The 25,992-nt window shown below is 45.6% G+C and overlaps 1 protein-coding gene across 8 annotated transcripts in view; it reads right to left on the reverse strand.

Annotated features, from left to right (window-relative positions):
• Positions 1-25,992, reverse strand: part of LOC143804537 (protocadherin Fat 4-like) — a 285,900-nt gene that overhangs the window by 151,811 nt on the left and 108,097 nt on the right. For all 8 annotated transcript variants that reach the window (XM_077282725.1, XM_077282731.1, XM_077282727.1 and 5 more), the window contains 4 exons: positions 20,654-20,836; positions 19,658-19,753; positions 18,404-18,517; positions 18,239-18,337 (listed from right to left, as the gene is read on the reverse strand). In XM_077282725.1, the coding sequence (XP_077138840.1) occupies positions 18,239-18,337; positions 18,404-18,517; positions 19,658-19,753; positions 20,654-20,836 (492 nt within the window). The remainder of the gene's footprint in view (positions 1-18,238; positions 18,338-18,403; positions 18,518-19,657; positions 19,754-20,653; positions 20,837-25,992) is intronic.

Here is a 25,992-nt window from a genome sequence, read left to right on the forward strand (position 1 = left end):
TACAGTTTACGCCGGTGATGTCCTGCTGAGAACAATGATTTTTGTTCCGGCAAAAACAATCTGAATATGCAGCATTTTATTTGTTTAGTTAAATACTCCCCATAGTCCTCCATATATTATAATGTGCTCCACAGTCCTTCATATAATATAATCCACTCCCTATAGTCCTCCATATATTAAAATACACTGCTCAGTCCTCCACATAGTATAATACACTCCTCATAGTCCTCCATATAGCATAGTACACTCCTTAGTGCTCCATATAGTATAATGCACCGCCATAGTCATCCATGTAGTAAAATTCACTTCCCATCGTATAATGCACCCCATAGTTCTTCATATAGTATAATGTATTCCCCATAGTCCTCGATACAGTATAATGCAGCCCACATATACTATAATGCAGCCACCACACAGAGTATAATGCAACCACCCCACAGAGTATAATGTAACCCCCCATAGAATATAATGCAGCCCCCTCATAGTTTATTGCAGCCCCCTCATAGATAAGAAGGAAATGTGGGAAACCACATAAGGAAACGACCAAACTGGGTACTAATGCAATACCATCTTTATTGAAAAACAACACAGACAAGTAAAAAACTACTGAGGTTAAGGACAAAGAGACAGAACAAGGTGCAAATGGTGATGGCAATAAACCCTTATGTGGCCGCCATGTCCAGAAATCGTGCGGTCCAGAAACCAATGGCTACCCTCTCATGATGGACATAAAGTAAATAGCATGTATCTTATTATTAACCCCAAGGCCCTATAGGACCATACACATGACCCTATATATATGCCCGGAGAACCGGGACTAAACACCGCAATTGCGGTCGGGAATTTACCTGTGAGCAGGGGTTGAGAGGGAAGCCCGGACCGGTCACCGCACGAGCACCCGACGCGCGTTTCGGAGCGGAAGCTCCTTCGTCAGGGGGCGTGTCGGATCACTCCGGAAGCGGGGTTTAAATATCAGTGTCTCCCTGACTGCCGGGACGAGGCCCGGAAGTGACGCAGGCGTCACCATGGTCACGGCGACGCCGGGCGGCCGCGGCGTCATACAGGAAGGCCGCCACAGTGCGTGGCAACCAACCCTGCATAGAGACGCCGCAAACCGCGCAGCGCGGCCATGAACAGGCGCGCATGCGTGCAAGCCACGCCAGGGCAGTCAAGGGACGCTAACTGGGGGATGAATGCAGAACTCCTATGAGACTCAACCGTTTTGGAAAGTAAACATGTGGCAAACAAAAAAACAGAAGCAAAAACAAGAAGCAAAAAAGGGGAAAAAAAGGAAATATAAGGGCAAGGTATCAGGCAGAAAACTAAAGCCATAGTGTCCTACGCCAGTAGAAATATATATAAATAAATAATGAAGAGATACAAACTCACTATCTCACTGTATGATAACCAACCATTACAAAACGATGGTAATGGGGTGCTAAAATAACACCCCAAACTAATGGCCATACTGGACGTAAACAGGTCAATAGTAATAACACATGTGACTTATAAATATACAAGTGTGAAGATAATATAACAAATTCCCCATTCCATCAGTCTTACATCAAGATGCCTAACAAATACATGTAAAAATAGAAGACACAAAGATAAAAAATGCATAACACCCCAAAACGGAGTAATGCGACATGTATAAATATAAACATACACCAGATACTACAGCAGTCTTTTTATGGGGCCACAATATCTGTCAGATGGCCGTCTTCATAAACATAACTTCAAAATCCAGCGAAGACCCAGAGTGAAAAGGCCTTATGCAGAGACATCAAGCATGGCCCAATGCTACCGTATCTAAATGATAAAAGATATAAAAAGTTAAAACCAAACATGGCAGTCATAGAACGGGAAAAACAGCCACCCAAAAAGTATTGTACACTGACTAAGCAAGAGATCACAGGAAGGGTGCGAAGCTAATGGTTTCATTCAACCCATGGGGGTGGATCGTGTTCAGGGTCCACATCCATCTTGTTTCAAGTTGTGCCAATCGTTGGGAGATGTTACCCCCCCTAATGCCTGGTTCGATCATGTCTATTCCCTTGACCCGCAGGCCCTTACTATCACAGCCGTGATGGGACCTGAAATGTTTAGGTAGTGTCTTTAATATGCTTGGATCAGGTGCGGTGGCAGCTGCCTCTATTCCAAGCACATGCTCCCGCACTCTTACTTTCAACTGACGAGTTGTCAGTCCCACATATATTAAGGGACAGGGGCAAACAGCATAATATATCACATTTTTCGATGTACAAGTGATGGACTTAGTGATTTTAAAGCTCTTTTGTCCTGATGAGTCGGTGAACGTGTCATCTCTAGAGATATTACAGCATGCAACGCAATGGCCACACCTGCGACAGCCACCACGAGGTAAGTGTCGTGGATCGTTCAAAAATGTCCTTGGAGGGTATTCCACAAAGTGACTACGCACTAAATGGTCCCGCATGTTTTTTGACCTCCGAAAGGTAATGGACGGTCGACTGGGCAGTAATTTTAGCAATGTTGCATCAGTTCTAAGAGTCGGCCAAGCTCGTTCTAATGCATATCTGATAGCATCCGCCCTTGAATTGTAATTGGTCACAAATCTTACTGCTTCAGATACGTTAACTCTAGTCTGGCTATCATATAGCAAGGCATTTCTTTCGCTATGCTTAGCCCTTAAATATGCTCGCTTAATGGCCCGATTGCTATATCCCCTTTCCTTAAAACGTGACCAAAGGTCCCTTGCCTGTGATTCGAAGTCAGAATCGATAGAACATAAACGACGTAGGCGTAGGAACTGTCCAATGGGGACAGCACGTACCATGTGGGAGGGGTGTGAAGAGCCCGCATGGAGCAGCATATTTGTGGCCGTAGGCTTACGATAAATAGTGGTTTGCACTGTGTCTGAACCGTCTCTTTGCAATTTCACGTCCAGAAACTCAATCTTTGATGCATCACATGTCGCTGTCAGCCTTATGTTGAAAGAGTTTTTGTTTAAGGTTGTCACAAATTCAAAAAAAGAATCACTGTCACCCTGCCAGATAATGAGAATGTCGTCTATGTAGCGCGCCCAAAGTAGGACGCGCTCCATAGACGACAGACCCTCTGACTGAAGGAGGTCCCTCTCCCACAGCCCCAGGAACAGGTTGGCATAGGAGGGCGCGAAGGCCGCCCCCATGGCTGTTCCCTGGAGCTGCAGGAAGAAAGACCCCCTAAAGGTGAAAAAATTATGGGTCAGAGCGAAACTAAGCACTTCTAAAAGAAAAGCGGCAAAGTCAGGGGACAAACTAGATGTGGATAAAAAGAACCGAGTAGCAGCTAAGCCATCACTGTGGCGAATGCTTGTATATAGTGATTCCACATCTATTGCCCCCATAACAGTGCCCACCCCCAAGTGTAGATCATCAACCCTTTTTAGCAACTGATTTGTGTCCTTCAAGAACGAGGGGAGTTCCTCAACCAACGGTTGCAAGATTGAGTCGATCCATTTGTTGATCTTTTCTAGATAGCTCCCATTCCCCGACACTATAGGGCGTCCCGGTGGTATAGACATATCTTTGTGTGTTTTAGGGAGTAAATAAAAGGTTGGTACTGTTGGTTCAGCCACCAGGAGTGCTGCATATAGTTCTCTAGAAATGACACGATCCTCTACACCTTTTTCAAGGATCCCCCTGAGTTGCGAGCAGTAGGCGGACAAGGGGTTAAAAGTCAGTTTTTTATAACAAATAGGGTTTAATAGCTGGCGCATAGCCTCTTTTACATACATAGCCTGTGGCCATAATACGATGTTACCCCCCTTGTCCGCCGGTTTGATCACAACACCAGGGAGATCCCGGAGCTGCTTAAGCCGTTGTCTCTCTAATCTCGTAAGGTTGTCATTTTTGATATCTGGCAGGGTGACAGTGATTCTTTTTTTGAATTTGTGACAACCTTAAACAAAAACTCTTTCAACATAAGGCTGACAGCGACATGTGATGCATCAAAGATTGAGTTTCTGGACGTGAAATTGCAAAGAGACGGTTCAGACACAGTGCAAACCACTATTTATCGTAAGCCTACGGCCACAAATATGCTGCTCCATGCGGGCTCTTCACACCCCTCCCACATGGTACGTGCTGTCCCCATTGGACAGTTCCTACGCCTACGTCGTTTATGTTCTATCGATTCTGACTTCGAATCACAGGCAAGGGACCTTTGGTCACGTTTTAAGGAAAGGGGATATAGCGATCGGGCCATTAAGCGAGCATATTTAAGGGCTAAGCATAGCGAAAGAAATGCCTTGCTATATGATAGCCAGACTAGAGTTAACGTATCTGAAGCAGTAAGATTTGTGACCAATTACAATTCAAGGGCGGATGCTATCAGATATGCATTAGAACGAGCTTGGCCGATTCTTAGAACTGATGCAACATTGCTAAAATTACTGCCCAGTCGACCGTCCATTACCTTTCGGAGGTCAAAAAACATGCGGGACCATTTAGTGCGTAGTCACTTTGTGGAATACCCTCCAAGGACATTTTTGAACGATCCACGACACTTACCTCGTGGTGGCTGTCGCAGGTGTGGCCATTGCGTTGCATGCTGTAATATCTCTAGAGATGACACGTTCACCGACTCATCAGGACAAAAGAGCTTTAAAATCACTAAGTCCATCACTTGTACATCGAAAAATGTGATATATTATGCTGTTTGCCCCTGTCCCTTAATATATGTGGGACTGACAACTCGTCAGTTGAAAGTAAGAGTGCGGGAGCATGTGCTTGGAATAGAGGCAGCTGCCACCGCACCTGATCCAAGCATATTAAAGACACTACCTAAACATTTCAGGTCCCATCACGGCTGTGATAGTAAGGGCCTGCGGGTCAAGGGAATAGACATGATCGAACCAGGCATTAGGGGGGGTAACATCTCCCAACGATTGGCACAACTTGAAACAAGATGGATGTGGACCCTGAACACGATCCACCCCCATGGGTTGAATGAAACCATTAGCTTCGCACCCTTCCTGTGATCTCTTGCTTAGTCAGTGTACAATACTTTTTGGGTGGCTGTTTTTCCCGTTCTATGACTGCCATGTTTGGTTTTAACTTTTTATATCTTTTATCATTTAGATACGGTAGCATTGGGCCATGCTTGATGTCTCTGCATAAGGCCTTTTCACTCTGGGTCTTCGCTGGATTTTGAAGTTATGTTTATGAAGACGGCCATCTGACAGATATTGTGGCCCCATAAAAAGACTGCTGTAGTATCTGGTGTATGTTTATATTTATACATGTCGCATTACTCCGTTTTGGGGTGTTATGCATTTTTTATCTTTGTGTCTTCTATTTTTACATGTATTTGTTAGGCATCTTGATGTAAGACTGATGGAATGGGGAATTTGTTATATTATCTTCACACTTGTATATTTATAAGTCACATGTGTTATTACTATTGACCTGTTTACGTCCAGTATGGCCATTAGTTTGGGGTGTTATTTTAGCACCCCATTACCATCGTTTTGTAATGGTTGGTTATCATACAGTGAGATAGTGAGTTTGTATCTCTTCATTATTTATTTATATATATTTCTACTGGCGTAGGACACTATGGCTTTAGTTTTCTGCCTGATACCTTGCCCTTATATTTCCTTTTTTTCCCCTTTTTTGCTTCTTGTTTTTGCTTCTGTTTTTTTGTTTGCCACATGTTTACTTTCCAAAACGGTTGAGTCTCATAGGAGTTCTGCATTCATCCCCCAGTTAGCGTCCCTTGACTGCCCTGGCGTGGCTTGCACGCATGCGCGCCTGTTCATGGCCGCGCTGCGCGGTTTGCGGCGTCTCTATGCAGGGTTGGTTGCCACGCACTGTGGCGGCCTTCCTGTATGACGCCGCGGCCGCCCGGCGTCGCCGTGACCATGGTGACGCCTGCGTCACTTCCGGGCCTCGTCCCGGCAGTCAGGGAGACACTGATATTTAAACCCCGCTTCCGGAGTGATCCGACACGCCCCCTGACGAAGGAGCTTCCGCTCCGAAACGCGCGTCGGGTGCTCGTGCGGTGACCGGTCCGGGCTTCCCTCTCAACCCCTGCTCACAGGTAAATTCCCGACCGCAATTGCGGTGTTTAGTCCCGGTTCTCCGGGCATATATATAGGGTCATGTGTATGGTCCTATAGGGCCTTGGGGTTAATAATAAGATACATGCTATTTACTTTATGTCCATCATGAGAGGGTAGCCATTGGTTTCTGGACCGCACGATTTCTGGACATGGCGGCCACATAAGGGTTTATTGCCATCACCATTTGCACCTTGTTCTGTCTCTTTGTCCTTAACCTCAGTAGTTTTTTACTTGTCTGTGTTGTTTTTCAATAAAGATGGTATTGCATTAGTACCCAGTTTGGTCGTTTCCTTATGTGGTTTCCCACATTTCCTTCTTATGTTTAGTTATACGGCTGGGTTTATGAACAATCCAGTGTAGGGCAATGTTAATATTTTTGGTGATTTGATAATGTTGCCATTGAATACCTTTATCTCTCTATTATATCTCTCTGTGTTTTGCACAGGTACCACTTCGGGTATTATGGATTTTAGAGCCAGGGAACAGTCCTGACTGGGACAAATTGAACAGGTTTTTGGACAGGAGGGAACCAGGGGCGTAGCTAGAGCTTTTGCCGCCCGGGGCTGTTCCCGAGTTTGGCGCCCCCCCCCCCCCCCTAGAACGTATGCGATTTTCACACTTAGTCATGTACCGACGAGCTCCTCTCCCTTAAGCTCCCAATGTTCAGTGAAAAACTGAGAGAAGCAGAAGAGAAGCTCGTTGTTACAGGACCATGAGTATGAAAATCGCATATGAGTGACGTGTCCATGTGTCGACGACTGGAACCTGCAGAGCTGAATCCTGACATCGCAGCTTCTGAATTCTCACAACTAATGCACTGCACACTTTTAGGATTCTCCCTGGCCGGTGGACAGTCATGTCAGCACAAGCATGCGATTTGTATACTTCCGACCACATTCCGACTAGACGTGCCCGGCCTCGCTCAGTTCATTTTCATAGAGTGAGGCCACACATGTCTAGTCAGCACGTGACCGCATGTATGTAAATCGCCAGCACGAGAGAATCCTGACAGTGTGCAGGGCGCACTGTGAGAAGTCAGAAGTCTGCAGTCACATAGAATGACTGCAGACTCATCACAAACCTGGACATCCCCTTTAATGCTCCTAACATAAATAAAAACATGAGAGTTAGTCAGTATCACAAATAACATTTACATCCAGGTACCTTATAGATGACGTCGTCTCTGGAGTGGTTCTCCTTCTTTTCTTCATCTTGTCCAGATCCCATGATGAGTTTTCTCATCCACAGCCGTCTCTGCAGACTTCCATCTTCTCCACTCTTTTGCAGAAAGTCTCCACATGACGCCCTTAAAGATACAAGTGTCATTATAATGCTCCTGAATAAAAAATTTCCCCGCACTATATTGTCTGCATAAAATATGACCCCCACACTGTCTGTCTTATGGTACTTGCTCTTCACACTGACCTCTCCTTTCTATACCGGACCCCTCTTCACACTGACCTCTCACACTGTGTCCCCCCTATAGGGCCCAGTATTTATACTGTACTCTCTCATCACACTCCCCCTCCTTTGTATACTGTCCCCTCCTGGCTGTGCCCTTACACTGTCCCCCATGCTATGCATGCACACATCCCAACACCCTCACTCCCCGTACTCTGTCCACATACGTTTTTCACATCGCTACTCATACTGTGTCCGCATACATTCCCCTGTTTGACCCCAAGCTGTCTGCACCCATCCCCCATACTGTTTCCTCATATATGCCCCCCCATCTCCCCCTTTGCTCTTCATTTTGTGTCCTCAGATCTCCCCCACACATTAAATCCCCCCCATCCCCATGACAAATCTCCCCCCACACACAATAAATACCCCATCTCCACTCACATTAAATCTCCCCCCACAATAAATCCCCCCATCTCCACTCATATTAAATATCCCCAATCCAATAATATCCCACTATCCCCACTCAGATGAAATCCCCCCCATCCCCATTCACAGTAAATCCCCCCCAGAATATATGCCCCCCATCCCCACTCACATTAAATCCCCCCCACAATATTTTCCCCCATGCCCACTCACATTAAATCCCCCCCACAATATTTTCCCCCATGCCCACTCACATTAAATCCCCCCCACAATAAATGCCCCCATCCCCACTCACAGTAAATCCCCCCCACAATAAATGCCCCCATCCCCACTCACAGTAAATCCCCCCCACAATAAATGCCCCCATCCCCACTCACAGTAAATCCCCCCCACAATAAATGCCCCCATCCCCACTCACAGTAAATCCCCCCCACAATAAATGCCCCCATCCCCACTCACAGTAAATCCCCCCCACAATAAATGCCCCCATCCCCACTCACAGTAAATCCCCCCCACAATATATGCCCCCATCCCCACTCACAGTAAATCCCCCCCACAATAAATGCCCCCATCCCCACTCACAGTAAATCCCCCCCACAATAAATGCCCCCATCCCCACTCACAGTAAATCCCCCCCACAATAAATGCCCCCATCCCCACTCACAGTAAATCCCCCCCACAATAAATGCCCCCATCCCCACTCACAGTAAATCCCCCCCACAATAAATGCCCCCATCCCCACTCACAGTAAATCCCCCCCACAATAAATGCCCCCATCCCCACTCACAGTAAATCCCCCCCACAATAAATGCCCCCATCCCCACTCACAGTAAATCCCCCCCACAATATTTTCCCCCATCCCCACTCACAGTAAATCCCCCCCTGCACCTTCGGTGTCTTCAGCTCCAGCCTCCACTCACAGTAAATCCCCCCCACAATATATGCCCCCCTTCCCCACACAGTAAATTCCCCCCCTGCACCTTCGGTGTCTTCAGCTCCACAGGAGCACTTACCACCGATCTGCATCCCTCCTGCTCTGCCTCTGAGTCTGCTCTGCCGCGCAGGTGAGTGACGTCAGCAGCGTGATCACATGACCTGATCACGCTGCTGGCGTCGCTCTGACCCGGCAGTCAGAGCTTCAATTGTACTCGCATCACAGATACGAGTACAATTAAACACTGGGAGCCGGCGTGCCGCAGCTTCTCTGTGCCGGCTGTCAGCTTGACAGTCGGCACAGAGAACAGCTGACTCCCAGTGCGGGGGGTGACAGAATGCAGCCGCCGGGGGAGACACTGCGGACCGCCGCTTTAGGCGGCCCGACTGCGCCCCCCTGCCGGCTGCTCCCCCCTAGATACGCCACTGACTCACCCCCGCATTGTGCCGCCCCCCCGCATTGTGCCGCCCGGGGCGGCCCGCCCCCCCCCGCACCCCCCTTCCTACGCCACTGGAGGGAACAGGTGGTCTGCCAGCAAGAGATCACAGTAATGATGTTTTATTTGAATCCATGAAAAAAATGCTTTTAAAACGCACAAAGCTCTGGTGGAACAGATTGTTTTTGGAAAAGTATCTATCAAAAAGTATGATCCCCAGGGGCCTTCGGGTTCGAGTGATGCCTACGTTTCCCATTGAGGACGACGAATTTGTGTCAAAATGGGAGGAGGCCTGTGGGACTTGCTCCAAAGTCTTGATGAAGTTGCTTATTGAACTCAATATAAAAACTATTGATGGACTCGATAAAGAGATTGATTCCACACTATCAGAGTTACGTGGTAATTGCTCGGATGAGCAAATCACTAATTATGATGTACAAATCGATAAAATTATGGAGTCAACAGTTAAAAAAATTAGCGACACACAGTCCTCCAAATTTAATCGTGACCTAAAAGACTATCAGTTCCACAATGTATATATGTGGAGGAAAATGCCGATGCAACATCATCGGACACAACGCAGTGGATCAAATATCTCTCTCTCGTCACATGGGTCCCAATCTGATAGTTCTGCGTCATCGGCGGTTACACGCTCAGGCGTGAGCTATAATCGTACAAGGAGACAAAACTTCCATCCCTATAGGAGATACAAAGCACGTGATGTTGAAGTCCCCAAAGAGGATAATAAGGTAATAAACCTGAGTGAATACCCTCTATCTCGTGCCGATTGTTCACTTTTATGTAGGGGATTGTCTTTTTCGCCGACTGCTGGTTTAGATCATTTTACGGTAATCAAGGATTTACATTTATTTGCCCGGTCCTTGTTATTCAAACGACATTTCTTTGATAATAATCTCCATGAATTATTCCCCACAGAGAGTGAACAATCGGCCCTGAGAATTCTGGAGGAGTTGGCTAGTGAAGAGGCTACAGAGGAAGGAGGTAGGGTTCCACCTGCTATTCGTGTGCGATCCAAAAGGTTCCCTCCATTGGCCAGCTGCAGTGCCATTGAAACCTTTGTGAAAGTTGTCAGTGAGGAATTAATTAAAATTCCTCGAACTATCAAAAATGACAACCTTACGAGATTAGAGAGACAACGGCTTAAGCAGCTCCGGGATCTCCCTGGTGTTGTGATCAAACCGGCGGACAAGGGGGGTAACATCGTATTATGGCCACAGGCTATGTATGTAAAAGAGGCTATGCGCCAGCTATTAAACCCTATTTGTTATAAAAAACTGACTTTTAACCCCTTGTCCGCCTACTGCTCGCAACTCAGGGGGATCCTTGAAAAAGGTGTAGAGGATCGTGTCATTTCTAGAGAACTATATGCAGCACTCCTGGTGGCTGAACCAACAGTACCAACCTTTTATTTACTCCCTAAAACACACAAAGATATGTCTATACCACCGGGACGCCCTATAGTGTCGGGGAATGGGAGCTATCTAGAAAAGATCAACAAATGGATCGACTCAATCTTGCAACCGTTGGTTGAGGAACTCCCCTCGTTCTTGAAGGACACAAATCAGTTGCTAAAAAGGGTTGATGATCTACACTTGGGGGTGGGCACTGTTATGGGGGCAATAGATGTGGAATCACTATATACAAGCATTCGCCACAGTGATGGCTTAGCTGCTACTCGGTTCTTTTTATCCACATCTAGTTTGTCCCCTGACTTTGCCGCTTTTCTTTTAGAAGTGCTTAGTTTCGCTCTGACCCATAATTTTTTCACCTTTAGGGGGTCTTTCTTCCTGCAGCTCCAGGGAACAGCCATGGGGGCGGCCTTCGCGCCCTCCTATGCCAACCTGTTCCTGGGGCTGTGGGAGAGGGACCTCCTTCAGTCAGAGGGTCTGTCGTCTATGGAGCGCGTCCTACTTTGGGCGCGCTACATAGACGACATTCTCATTATCTGGCAGGGTGACAGTGATTCTTTTTTTGAATTTGTGACAACCTTAAACAAAAACTCTTTCAACATAAGGCTGACAGCGACATGTGATGCATCAAAGATTGAGTTTCTGGACGTGAAATTGCAAAGAGACGGTTCAGACACAGTGCAAACCACTATTTATCGTAAGCCTACGGCCACAAATATGCTGCTCCATGCGGGCTCTTCACACCCCTCCCACATGGTACGTGCTGTCCCCATTGGACAGTTCCTACGCCTACGTCGTTTATGTTCTATCGATTCTGACTTCGAATCACAGGCAAGGGACCTTTGGTCACGTTTTAAGGAAAGGGGATATAGCAATCGGGCCATTAAGCGAGCATATTTAAGGGCTAAGCATAGCGAAAGAAATGCCTTGCTATATGATAGCCAGACTAGAGTTAACGTATCTGAAGCAGTAAGATTTGTGACCAATTACAATTCAAGGGCGGATGCTATCAGATATGCATTAGAACGAGCTTGGCCGACTCTTAGAACTGATGCAACATTGCTAAAATTACTGCCCAGTCGACCGTCCATTACCTTTCGGAGGTCAAAAAACATGCGGGACCATTTAGTGCGTAGTCACTTTGTGGAATACCCTCCAAGGACATTTTTGAACGATCCACGACACTTACCTCGTGGTGGCTGTCGCAGGTGTGGCCATTGCGTTGCATGCTGTAATATCTCTAGAGATGACACGTTCACCGACTCATCAGGACAAAAGAGCTTTAAAATCACTAAGTCCATCACTTGTACATCGAAAAATGTGATATATTATGCTGTTTGCCCCTGTCCCTTAATATATGTGGGACTGACAACTCGTCAGTTGAAAGTAAGAGTGCGGGAGCATGTGCTTGGAATAGAGGCAGCTGCCACCGCACCTGATCCAAGCATATTAAAGACACTACCTAAACATTTCAGGTCCCATCACGGCTGTGATAGTAAGGGCCTGCGGGTCAAGGGAATAGACATGATCGAACCAGGCATTAGGGGGGGTAACATCTCCCAACGATTGGCACAACTTGAAACAAGATGGATGTGGACCCTGAACACGATCCACCCCCATGGGTTGAATGAAACCATTAGCTTCGCACCCTTCCTGTGATCTCTTGCTTAGTCAGTGTACAATACTTTTTGGGTGGCTGTTTTTCCCGTTCTATGACTGCCATGTTTGGTTTTAACTTTTTATATCTTTTATCATTTAGATACGGTAGCATTGGGCCATGCTTGATGTCTCTGCATAAGGCCTTTTCACTCTGGGTCTTCGCTGGATTTTGAAGTTATGTTTATGAAGACGGCCATCTGACAGATATTGTGGCCCCATAAAAAGACTGCTGTAGTATCTGGTGTATGTTTATATTTATACATGTCGCATTACTCCGTTTTGGGGTGTTATGCATTTTTTATCTTTGTGTCTTCTATTTTTACATGTATTTGTTAGGCATCTTGATGTAAGACTGATGGAATGGGGAATTTGTTATATTATCTTCACACTTGTATATTTATAAGTCACATGTGTTATTACTATTGACCTGTTTACGTCCAGTATGGCCATTAGTTTGGGGTGTTATTTTAGCACCCCATTACCATCGTTTTGTAATGGTTGGTTATCATACAGTGAGATAGTGAGTTTGTATCTCTTCATTATTTATTTATATATATTTCTACTGGCGTAGGACACTATGGCTTTAGTTTTCTGCCTGATACCTTGCCCTTATATTTCCTTTTTTTCCCCTTTTTTGCTTCTTGTTTTTGCTTCTGTTTTTTTGTTTGCCACATGTTTACTTTCCAAAACGGTTGAGTCTCATAGGAGTTCTGCATTCATCCCCCAGTTAGCGTCCCTTGACTGCCCTGGCGTGGCTTGCACGCATGCGCGCCTGTTCATGGCCGCGCTGCGCGGTTTGCGGCGTCTCTATGCAGGGTTGGTTGCCACGCACTGTGGCGGCCTTCCTGTATGACGCCGCGGCCGCCCGGCGTCGCCGTGACCATGGTGACGCCTGCGTCACTTCCGGGCCTCGTCCCGGCAGTCAGGGAGACACTGATATTTAAACCCCGCTTCCGGAGTGATCCGACACGCCCCCTGACGAAGGAGCTTCCGCTCCGAAACGCGCGTCGGGTGCTCGTGCGGTGACCGGTCCGGGCTTCCCTCTCAACCCCTGCTCACAGGTAAATTCCCGACCGCAATTGCGGTGTTTAGTCCCGGTTCTCCGGGCATATATATAGGGTCATGTGTATGGTCCTATAGGGCCTTGGGGTTAATAATAAGATACATGCTATTTACTTTATGTCCATCATGAGAGGGTAGCCATTGGTTTCTGGACCGCACGATTTCTGGACATGGCGGCCACATAAGGGTTTATTGCCATCACCATTTGCACCTTGTTCTGTCTCTTTGTCCTTAACCTCAGTAGTTTTTTACTTGTCTGTGTTGTTTTTCAATAAAGATGGTATTGCATTAGTACCCAGTTTGGTCGTTTCCTTATGTGGTTTCCCACATTTCCTTCTTATGTTTAGTTATACGGCTGGGTTTATGAACAATCCAGTGTAGGGCAATGTTAATATTTTTGGTGATTTGATAATGTTGCCATTGAATACCTTTATCTCTCTATTTTAGCCCCCTCATAGAGTATGATGCAATCACCCCTCATAAAATATAAATATAACACAACCCCCATAGAATATAATGTAGCCTCGAATAGAATATAATACAGCCCAACTCCCCATAGAATATAATGCAGCCCCCCATAGTATATAACTCAGCCTCCCCCATAGAATATAATATACCCCCATAGTATATAACACAGCATCCCCCATAGAATATAATATACCCCCACAATAGTACATAACAGCCACATAGTATATAACATGGCTTCCCCCCTAGAATATAATATACCCCCATAGTATAAAGCAAAGCCTGCATAGTATATAGCACAACCCGCATAGTATATAGCACAACCCGCATAGTATATAGCACAAACCGCATAATATAGCACAGCCTGCATAATATAGCACAGCCCACGTAGTAGATAACACAGCCCACGAAGTATATAACACTTCACATGTAGTATATAACACAGCCCACGTAGTATATCTGAGAATCAGACTGCACTCAGATGTCATTCGAGTGCAGTCCTATTGGAATACCTGGGGTGGACCCGCAGATCCACGACAACGAACCTCCCAAGGGTGAGCTGACCAGGTAGACCACCCCCTATACAGGGAGCGTTAGGGGCAGACCCAAGGGAGACTATTGCCGCAGAAGCTGGAACCCGGAGACAGGTAGTAGGAAGTACAAGATAAAGAAGCTAGGCGCAGGACGGACAGAGTGAGGTAAGATGAAGTACAGTTAGGTATGAGCTGGGAACCGGCGAGACCAAAGGAGAACTGCGAAGGGGAAGACACAAAGGAAGCAGGACAGGACAGAGACACCAGACTACAGAGTATGGAGAGGACACTGGGAGGACTGGACTGGATGAGGAGACAAGGAAGCCTGGGAAAGGCAGAGAAGCTGAACTGGCTGGACAGAGCGGAGACTCAGAACAGGCAGTGCAAAGACAATGGTGGACCTGAGTCACAGAAGCACAAATGACAGACAGGCAAGGAACAGAGGAAGGAATCACCTTATATACATGGAGTGCTGGAGGACTTCCGGGTCACGGTCCTCCAGGATCACAGAGAGGAGATACAGAGCGCCTGCAAATCAGAAAGAGGAAGTGCTGGAGTGGGCGGTGCGCACGCGCACCCGACGAGAACAAGAGGGCAGAGAATGAAGGAGAGGACGCGCGCCTGCAGGAGGAGCGTGCCGCAGCGGGTAAGAATGAGCGGAAGGAGTGGCCGTGACAGTATACAGCACAGCCCACATAGTAGTATACAGCACAGCCTACATAGTAGTATACAGCACAGCCCACGTAGTAGTATACAGCACAGCCCACGTAGTAGTATACAGCACAGCCCACGTAGTAGTATACAGCACTGCCCACGTAGTAGTATACAGCACAGCTCACAGAGTAGTAAACAGCACAGTCCACACAGTAGTATACAGCACAACCCACACAGTAGTATACAGCACACAGCCCACACAATAGTATACAGCACAGCCCACACAGTAGTATACAGCACAGCCCAAACAGTAGTATACAGCACAGCCCACACAGTAGTATACAGCACAGCCCAAACAGTAGTATACAGCACAGCCCAAACAGTAGTATACAGCACACACAGCCCACACAATAGTATACAGCACAGCCCACACAGTAGTATACAGCACATCCCACATAGTAGTATACAGCACAGCCCACACAGTAGTATACAGCACAGCTCAAACAGTAGTATACAGCACAGCCCACAGAGTAGTATACAGCACAGCCCACAGAGTAGTATACAGCACAGCCCACAGAGTAGTATAGAGCACTGCCCACGTAGTAGTATACAGCATAGCCCATACATTAGTATACAGCACAGCCCATACATTAGTATACAGCGCAGCCCACATAGCAGTATACAGCACACACAGCCCACACAGTAATATACAGCACAGCCCACACAATAGTATACAGCACAGCCCACACAGTAGTATACAGCACACACAGCCCACACAGTAGTATACAGCACAGCCCACGTAGTAGTATACAGCACAGCCTACACAGTAGTATACAGCAAAGCCCACGTAGTAGTATACAGCACAGCCCACACAGTAGTATACAGCACAGCCCACACAGTAGTATATAGCACAGCCCCCTGAGAATGGCCCCACAGTCCAGTTAAAAAAGAACACAAGCTACTCACCTCTCCTCGTGCCTGCGCTGCTCCCTGCTCCAGTCTCTGCGGCTGCTGCTGCACTGCCTGGCACACAGTGAGTGCGCGATGACGTCATTGCGCACCTGCAGTTTCAGAGGCAGAGTGGGAAATGATGGGAGAGGGAGCATCGTCAGACGCTCTCTCCTCCATCATTGCATTGAACTGTACCGGCGTCATAGACGCCGGTATAGTTGAATGTGGTGGCGCTGGCGGGGGGCGAGTCGGAGCTGGTGCCGCTCACAACGGAACAGCGTGCAGCAGGCCCTCTACTGGCACCAACCCTTCTGGCATTTGCCAGAACTGCCCGATGGCCAGTCCGGCTCTGGGACCGCCCCAGGAAAGGAAGACCAAGAGTCACCTCTGCTTCTGAGGATAAGTGTAATAATTATAGGGGATAACTCAGGAGACTCTTTGCGTGGAACAAGACAAGTACAGGACACAGTTTTATAAGTGGTAAAGTCTATATTATCACACGGTGATTCAAACAGGTGCAGAGAGAAAATCAAGTCCACAACACTTGGAGTAAATATTAAATGTAGCTTAGCAGTCTATAGGAAACTTCAGAGGAAAATGCAATCACGCAGAAAGTCTATGAAGCACAATTATTCTTGAGGATACTTGACACGAATAATTCCTTGCTTAGTCCAAAACACAGATAGATATGCTTATAAGGCAGTTCAAATAATATCTTAGCTCAACCAGGAAGGCCTGGGTAATAGTCTCAGGTCCTTGCAGAGCAGCAAACAGCTTACATGTCCAGCAAATGCAGATGGAAGTAAACACGAGCAGCAGATGAAGGAGGATTACTGGAACTGGTGTATGCAGCAAGAACTCAGAGCAGAGTAGCAGGATAACCCCACAGGTTCACAGGAGCAGGTATATAGCCAGGGAGTCACCAGAGGTCAGGAGCTGGATGCAAGGCAGAATACTCTAGCACATACTGAAGGCTGGGGTGGAGTTTTATAGCAGGAAGACACAGAGCACATGAGACCAAAGACGCCATCTTGGAAAAGGGCAGTAATGCACAAAAGGTAATAAAAAATGTTCAGAGTCCTGACAATTAGTTTATCCGAGTTACCAGCCTCAGAAATCGCAGGTTAAAAGCAGCACAGATTTGAGTCCAGGTCAATGCCACACAGAGTTCTAGCAGCAGTCATATCTCTACAACAACTGTTAAGAGGAGACTTTGTGCAGCAGGCCTTCATGGTAAAATAGCTGCTAGGAAACCACTGCTAAGGACAGGCAACAAGAAGAAGAGACTTGTTTGGGCTATAGAACACAAGGAATGGATATTAGACTAGTGGAAATTTGTGCTTTGGTCTGATGAGTCCAAATTTGAGATCTTTGGTTCCAACCACCGTGTATTTGTGCGACGCAGAAAAGGTGAACAGATGGACTCTACATGCCTGGTTCCCACTGTGAAGCATGGAGGAGGAGGTGTGATGGTGTGGGGGTGCTTTGCTGGTGACACTGTTGGGAATTTATTCAAAATTGAAGGCATACTGAAGCAGCATGGCTACCACAGCATCTTGCAGCGGCATGCTATTCCATCCGGTTTGCGTTTAGTTGGACCATCATTTATTTTTCAACAGGACAATGACCCCAAACACACCTCCAGGCTGTGTAAGGGCTATTTGACCAAGAAGGAGAGTGATGGGTTGCTACGCCAGATGACCTGGCCTCCACAGTCACCAGACCAGAACTCAATCGAGATGGTTTGGGGTGAGCCAGACCGCAGAGTGAAGGCAAAAGGGCCAACAAGTGCTAAGCATCTCTGGGAACTCCTTCAAGATTGTTGGAAGACCATTTCTGGTGACTACCTCTTGAAGCTCATCAAGAGAATGCCAAGAGTGTGCAAAGCAATCATCAAAACAAAAGGTGGCTACTTTGAAGAACATAGAATATAACACATATTTTCAGTTGTTTCACACATTTTTGTTAAGTATATAATTCCACATGTGTTAATTCATAGTTTTGATGCCTTCAGTGTGAATGTACAATTTTCATAGTCATGAAAATACAGAAAAATCTTTAAATGAGAAGGTGTGTCCAAACTTTTGGTCTGTCCTGTATATGCTATACATTTTTTTACATTCTGTTTTAATGGTGTATTGCTTTCAAAATTTGACAAATGTAAATGAATCCTAACAAAAGCAATAGACATTTCAAGCTTACCCACAATCTTTTTTAGGAGCAGCCGCAGCACCACTTGCTGAATGTATCACTTTAAGTAAAACCTTATTTGCTGCTTTCAATCCTTTCTGAAAAGTTTTTCTGCAACGAGTAAAATTATGAATATAATAAAACATAAAATAGTGGCAATAGACATATTAGACTTACGCATCATCTGTTTTAGGAGGAACTTTACTTGCGGATCCATCATCACCACCTGCTGAAAGTATTTTTTTTAAGAAACCCTTACTTTGTTCTTTAAAGCCCTGGGGGGAAGTTTCCCTAGAAAGAGAGAAAACATAAATACACCAAAAGAATTACAGCCTGTCAGTAGTAAAAAGTAATAGACATAAAGCCACAATATATCTGGGGGAATTTGTTTGACAACCCTGTCTAACCACCTACCTAGACCCTTCTATTACTATTTACTGTGGCATTCAAAGGGTTAAACAGCTATGATGATCTGAGTGATCTCAGATCTCACCTGTTCCAGGTGAGTGCTGGCTTTGCCATCATGTCAGAGTAACCCTTGAGTTGATGTCGTTAGCATCCTTTCGACCATCCATACCATCAGGGTGAATTTGTAAAGTTCACAGCTGATATAACAATCGATTGGCACCCTACGATGGAGATCCCCATCAGTTTGTTTAACCAACTAAACCCTCCCAATCACTAGTAACATAGTAACATAGTTATTAAGGTTGAAGGAAGACTTTTAGTCCATCTAGTTCAACCCATAGCCTAACCTAACATGCCCTAACATGTTGATCCAGAGGAAGGCTGTGGCCGCATTTTCTTCTAAAATAAACTGTATTGCTCATCATTTTAGACTCTTTCCACATCACGTTTTTGAAACCTTTGTTCTTTAAAAAAAAAAAAAATAAGAAAAAAAAAGCAGCAGGATCTATGTGGATCCTATATTGTCGTTCTACCCACATTCAACTTTTAATGGTGCTTTGTTTCCTAAATTTGACAAAAGAAAACCAAACCTATCTTCCCACATAATGTAGTGAGTGTAACATAATAATGCCCATTTACACTGCAGGATTATTTTGAGCAAAAGTTCCAAGAGACACTTGTTAATCAAGCAGTCTACACATTCTGCCGTTCAATCGACAAGCGAGCAAAAAGCTCATTTGGTAGGCGGCAAGATCTTTTCTGCTGTTTAAAAGATCATGGTTCTCGGCAGCACATCGTCTTCTGTGTACAGCACCTGTGCTGCCAAAAACAATAGCAGCCTATGTACGCTAAATGATATATAACGTATCATTCGGAGCCCATCTGCAGCGCTGTCTGCCAGTGTAAACAGGCTGTCAAATGATTTCCGATCGGTAAATGTTTACCCATCAGCGGTTGTTTAATGCCACAAATTCACGTAATATTCACTCACTTTTACTCAAGCAGTAGACTTTTTGAACTTACCCTTTATCTTTTGGGGGTCCATCATCACCGCTTGATGCTTGCATCCTATTCATCCATTCCTTACTTGCTTTTTTTCCGCCCTTCTGGCAAGTTTTCCTAAAAATATTGTGCAGGCTCTGTCAGGTGTCGTATGTACACAATGATGTTTAGGGAGAATATTTCCACATATAACGGCTTCGACAAAGAATACAAGTATATTCTGTCAGTGCCATATCAAATTTGACCGAAGAAAAAACATATCGGGAGCGGCGTATCAAGGAACAGTAAACAACAACTATATTGTTAAAGGGAACCTGTAATGTCCTTTGTAACATGTAAGCGGTCCTCAGTGCATTGTTAACAACGCAACGTGAATTACTCTTTTTTTCATTAATAACGTCGGTCTAACTTGTTCAAAAAGCACTCACTTTATATAGTTTGATCGTACCTGCTTATGTAGTCATAGGGGTGTTCTTCATTTAGTTCAGTCACGGTTTGTGCAACCCATGCAATTTGAATGATGTTCCCGGTGTTGCGCCGACGTCACTCAAATCTACTTTGAAAAATCCCGCAGAGTTTGTATTGCGGAGCTGCACTTGCACAGTGTCGAGTGGGGAGCCGCGCATGCGCCGCGTGATGAGCGGCTTCGGCCACATTGAAGCTGGGTACTACACACAGCTTTATTGCGCACACGCGGGAAGCCGCTCGTCATGGCACAAGCGCAGGATTTTTCAAAGAGGATTTGAGTGACGTCAGTGCAACCCCGGGAACATCATTCAAATTGCGTGGGCTGCACAATCCGTGACTGAATGAAATGAAGCATGCCCCTATGACTAAATGAGAGTAGGTACGATCTAACAATAGAAAGTACTTTTTGCACATGATCACAGCGCCAGTTTTAATGAAAAAAGCATGTTAGTGATGCACATTGAATCACTAACAGCGCATCAGGGACAGTACACATACTAAAAAGGACATGACAGTTTCCTTTTAATTTCAATTAGTAAAATTCATTACCTCCACAAAAAGATTGATGCAGTAACAATGAGACCCACCAAGACCGCCCCAAAGGTCGCAATGCCAGCTATAGCTTCTTGACTCAGAGCAAAACTCTTCGGTTTTTGGATGACAATATCTGTGGGTTTTCCAAATGTTGAACTCAACTTGTTTCTAACTGTGGATATATTGTCTGTCAGTTTTCTGGAAAAAGAGGTAGAGAAAATGAACATAGACTTACGGTAAGTTGCAATGTTAGGAATAAGCCTTCCTCATCTGTCCATACTAACTTGTAAATCGGTGGGGTTTGACCAGCAGGACACCACCGATCCTAAAAACGTGGTTCTGCAATGCAGCAGTGGCCGTGCATGCCCTCCACCACTCCCCGTATTGTTTATGGCTCTGCCAGAGAAAGCCAACTGCTTTTTGGATCATGTAAGACCAGCTTTATAAGACACACAAAACCAAATACTACGTGGTAACAGTTGTCCACCATGAACTCAGTTTAAGCATTTGCAAGAATGTACTGTAAGTGACAATGTGAATAATGCTCAGTTTTGAGTTTTGCCTAGGCGTTCTACTGTTATAAGGGGCTCCTCTGCTTCCATCTCAAGAACTTCACTAACTAATCTGCAGGAAAAGAATTATCCAGGCCATGGCTACTAGCTCTTCAGCCTCGAAGTGGCTTTCCCCAATGCATATGACGATTGTTATAAGCACACAGAGATTATTATTATTATTATTATTATTAGGAGGCACAGGGGGATTTCTTACTTTGGGGGGCTGCATAGGGGGGCACAGTGGAGCATTATTATTAAGAGATGGTACAGATGAAGCATTACTGCGTGGGGAAACAAAAGGAGGGTAGTACTGTTACTGCCTAGGGCACTGGTCATAACAGTGTATGGTGTCATGAGAACGTCACCGGTGAGTTGCTGGATTTATCTGTACACTATACAAAAATGTGGTCTGCAGAGCAGTGGTGTAGAACTAATATTACTATTATATGGTCACTATATGTCGATAATATGAGTTTCAGGACAGTGGTTATTAGTGGTAGTATCTGGTAATGGATAGTGGTATTATTTGTCGCTAATAGTACAACAGTACATTTTTGGTAAGCCATGTAAATTGCCAAAACCTAATAGAACATTGAGCGAATAGGCTGAGTGAGTATGTGACCGCAAGTATGCAAATCGCATACTTAGTCATGTGACAACCACTGGAATAGAGCTAAATCCTAACTGTGTGAATTACGCACCTTTAGAATTTGGCAAACTACATGACTCTCTGAAAATGTACTCAGCAGTGGACAACCTCTTTAAAGACAAATATGATGGCACTATTCTGTCACTATGTAGTAGTATTCTGTAGCGTGGCAGCATTGTTTAATCTTATATAGCAGCAATATGGGTCTTGCAATAAATCTTGATTTTCTCCAACATGTGGAAGGTTAATATTTGTCATAGAGACCCTCATCTGGGGAAGTGTGGAGGAAAGGGCAGCATGGTCCTGTTTGCTTTCAAATATCAGGGCTATATCCAAGAAGTATCGTTTCTCCTTGCGGAGATTGACATGCTGAATTTCAGTCCCAGTCTGGCCCTCTCTCTATATGCTGAAGAGCAACCCCTAGTACCCTACCTTCTAAAGCAAAGGAACACTAGCCAGGGTATTTCTACTTATACACACCTGCAACGCAAAAACTTCCTTCACACCTTAACATGGAGACCATGACTTCATACATCTCTATGCCCTGTCTATATGAAGTAGTAGACTATCTTTTACAGTTCAGGAACCTGACGTTTTCTTCATCCACTGGTGCTTCCCAAAAGATCTTGCTAAGGGACCCAAAAGACAGGCCGGACCTCATAATAGAATAGGAGCACCAGGCAGGCAGAAGAAATATACAGACGTTCAAACACCAAGTACGTAAGTGGCACTCGATGTACGGCCAAAGAGGGCAGCAACGGTTAATAAATATGGGGGAGGAGGGTTCTGCGGGGTACTGCAAGTTTGATTTGAAGTTTCTCTACATATGTATATAAGTTGGATTGTTCTGAAAACAAAAATTGTGGGAAATTCTGTTTGCTTTGGCAGCGGGAGGCGGGTGGAGAGGGTAAAACAAGGGAGAGTGTTCACAATGGGCGATGGAGCCCCACTGTTGATAAGAGGTAGAATGTGCGGTATTGGATGGGTTAGGGAGTAAGTTCGGGGTTGATAGGGGGGTGGGAGGGATTAGACAGCTCAAATTTGAAAATTAGGTTGCTATGAAGGATAATGAGCCACAGGATGGGGGCCACACTAAAATATTGAGTTGGAATGTGAGAGGCCTTGCGGATGGGACCCGGCAGGCGGCGAGTCTACAGTATGTTCGAGAGCAGAGCGTCTCAATGATATGTCTGTTGGAAACGCATTTGGTGCATGAAAAAGTGGATGTATTAAAGAGACGCTGGATACAGAAGGCATACCACTCTACCTTCTCTGCGTATTCTAGGGGTGTGTCGGTGTTGGTACCCGTGGGAGTACAGTACGAAGAGGTGATGGTACAGGTGGATGTGGATGGTCAGTATGTGATGGTGCAATGTAAAATAAATGGAGTATTGATGTGTATAGCAGCAATGTACATTCTGCCCCCGTACTCAAGTAAGAAAATTAGGGAGGTGTTGGAATGGGTGGAACGCCGAGGCCCGATACCTTTTCTCATCATAGGGGATCTTAATAACATATGTGATGAATTTTTGGATAAAAATAAAAATCCCCAGAACAGGACAGTGGGACACATTACTACGTTTGAGACTTATATTTGCGAAGTTGGTATGACTGACCTATGGAGAGTTAGGCATGTTGGGGAAAGGGGGTATTCATGTTACTCACCGGCTCATGGTACTCTATCAAGAATTGATCTGGCACTGGGCAATTGTTTGTTGGATACTATGGTGGTGGATGTTCGATATTTACCCAGGGCTCTCTCGGACCATAGTCCGATTGAAGTGGAGTTTCGACTGGTGGGGACGCGGGCTGTGGACAGGAGAGAGTGGAAGTTTCACCCTAACTGGCTGCACAGTATAGATTTAGAAAAGATAAAATAGGAGTTGGAGGAATTTTTTGTGTTGAATGATGGGAGTGCAGATGTTCTTACCATATGGGAAGCTATGAAGGCGTACTTGAGAGGACTACTGTTTAGAGATATTAGTAGATGTAAGCGGAGGACGAGAGAGGCAGAGAGGACAGTGGTTGATGGGCTAAGGGTAGCCGAGGATGAGATGGTGACACTGGGTACCCCTGAAGCTGGGAACAGATTAAAGGCAGCTCAGAATCACCTCGAAAAAACTTTGCTGGAAAAGGCAGAAAGGAAATGGGAGTTTCAGAAACTGGCGTATTATCAGGAAGGTGAGACTGTCGGTCACATGCTGTCGCTGGTGGCTTCTGCTCACAGGAATACTTCGTTTGTTCACTCTCTGACTTCTGGGAATGGCGGGATTGTCTCCGAAAATTCAGAGATTCTGGGGGTCTTTGTGGACTTTTACGCTGACCTATATTCCTCTCGGGTAGACGAATCGGCAGGAGACACAGTGGCGTTTCTTGAGGGACTGGTGCTTCCGAGGTTGAGTGATGTGGATAGAGAGAGCTTAGAGACTCCCATCACGGAGGAAGAACTGGGTCGGGCATTACAATCTATGGCTAATGGGAAGGCGCCTGGTGTAGATGGGTTTCCCGCTGAGATCTACAAAAATATGGGGGAGATGCTAATTCCCAGATTAAAGGTGGTTCTAGATGAGGCTAAGAATAGAGGGTATCTACCAGCATCCATGCGAGAAGCCATAATAACGGTAATTCCTAAGGAAGGGAAAGACTTAGGGCAGCCTGAATCATACCGGCCGATTTCCTTACTCACTGTTGATGTCAAGCTTCTGGCCAAGGTGTTGGCGACTAGCTTGACGAGTGTCATCTCAATCCTGGTGCACCGAGACCAATCTGGCTTTATGCCTGATAGATCCACGGCGGTCAACCTACGGAGATTGTTTATGAATCTGCAGCTTAGGTCCGACAACTGTGGCCAGAGAGTCATTGCATCTTTAGATGCCCATAACGCATTCGACAGTGTGGAATGGGGATATCTCTGGCAGGTATTGCAGTGTATGGGGTTTGGTTCGCAGTTTGTGTCCTGGATTCGGCTGCTATACTTGCGGCCGGTGGCTAGAGTCAGGGTGAATGGGGAGTTATCAAGGACTATACATTTGGCTAGAGGAACGAGACAGGAGTGTCCACTCTCTCCTCTTTTGTTTGCCCTGGCTGTGGAACCGCTGGCTGCTAAGCTTCGACAGTTGAACGAGGTGTCTGGGTTTAAATATGGGATGATTGAAGAAAAGGTGGCGCTGTACGCGGATGACATCCTACTGTTTCTGGCTGACCCGGTTGTTTCCTTAGGGGGTGCCATTGGGCTTATTGAAAGATTTGGGGTATTGTCGGGGCTGATGATAAATTGGAGTAAGTCTATATTGTTAAAGGTAGACGATGTGGGGGATGAGGGGAGTGAGCCGCTGGAGGATGGGCGATTGAGGGTGGTAGGTCAATTTAAATATCTTGGGATATGGATCTCGATGCCTGTTGCGGACTACATGCATAAGAATCTGACTCCAATCTTAAGTATTCTTAAGGCAAAAGTGGATGCTTGGATTAAGTTGCATTTATCTGTGGTAGGCAAGGTGAATCTCATCAAAATGATTCTGATGCCGAAAATCCTATATGTTCTCCATAACACGCCAGTTTGGATACCACGGGGGAAATTTAGGCAGATTAACTACCTGTTTAGAAAGTTGGTATGGGAGGGACGTCACCCACGGATCAGGCTGGAGACGCTTCAGCGACCCAAGGATGAGGGGGGCTTGGCGTTGCCTAACCCTGAAGTATATTTTCTTGCAGCCCAGAGTCAGCACTTGAAGGGCTGGGCGTTTGAGGGTTCATCCAGTGCGGTGCAGCAACTGATGGAAAAAGTTACAAACAGAAGACCGGTAGTGCAGTGTCTAGAGGATGGATCCCTGGGGGCCTTGGGGAAATCGTATCCCACTACACTGTGTTCCAAATTATTATGCAAATAATATTTCCTCATATTTTCTCTAAATTACCTATCTGAATTGCAGTCATTGTTATTTTCCAGTCATCTACTATTCTAGTATAATTGCAATGTTTTGGAACAAACTGCCTATGAAAACAGTATCTTTTTAAAAAAAATAAACACTCAAAATGCATGTTCCAAATTATTATGCACAGCAGAGTTTTCAACCTTTTTTATTTTATTTTGAACAAAAAAATGGTCAATTGTGAAGTTATAAGCATTATCAGCTTATTACAAAATGAAA

The sequence above is a fragment of the Ranitomeya variabilis genome, chromosome 2 (genome assembly GCF_051348905.1).
Source record: "Ranitomeya variabilis isolate aRanVar5 chromosome 2, aRanVar5.hap1, whole genome shotgun sequence".
In the NCBI taxonomy this organism is placed as follows: Eukaryota; Metazoa; Chordata; class Amphibia; order Anura; family Dendrobatidae; genus Ranitomeya; species Ranitomeya variabilis.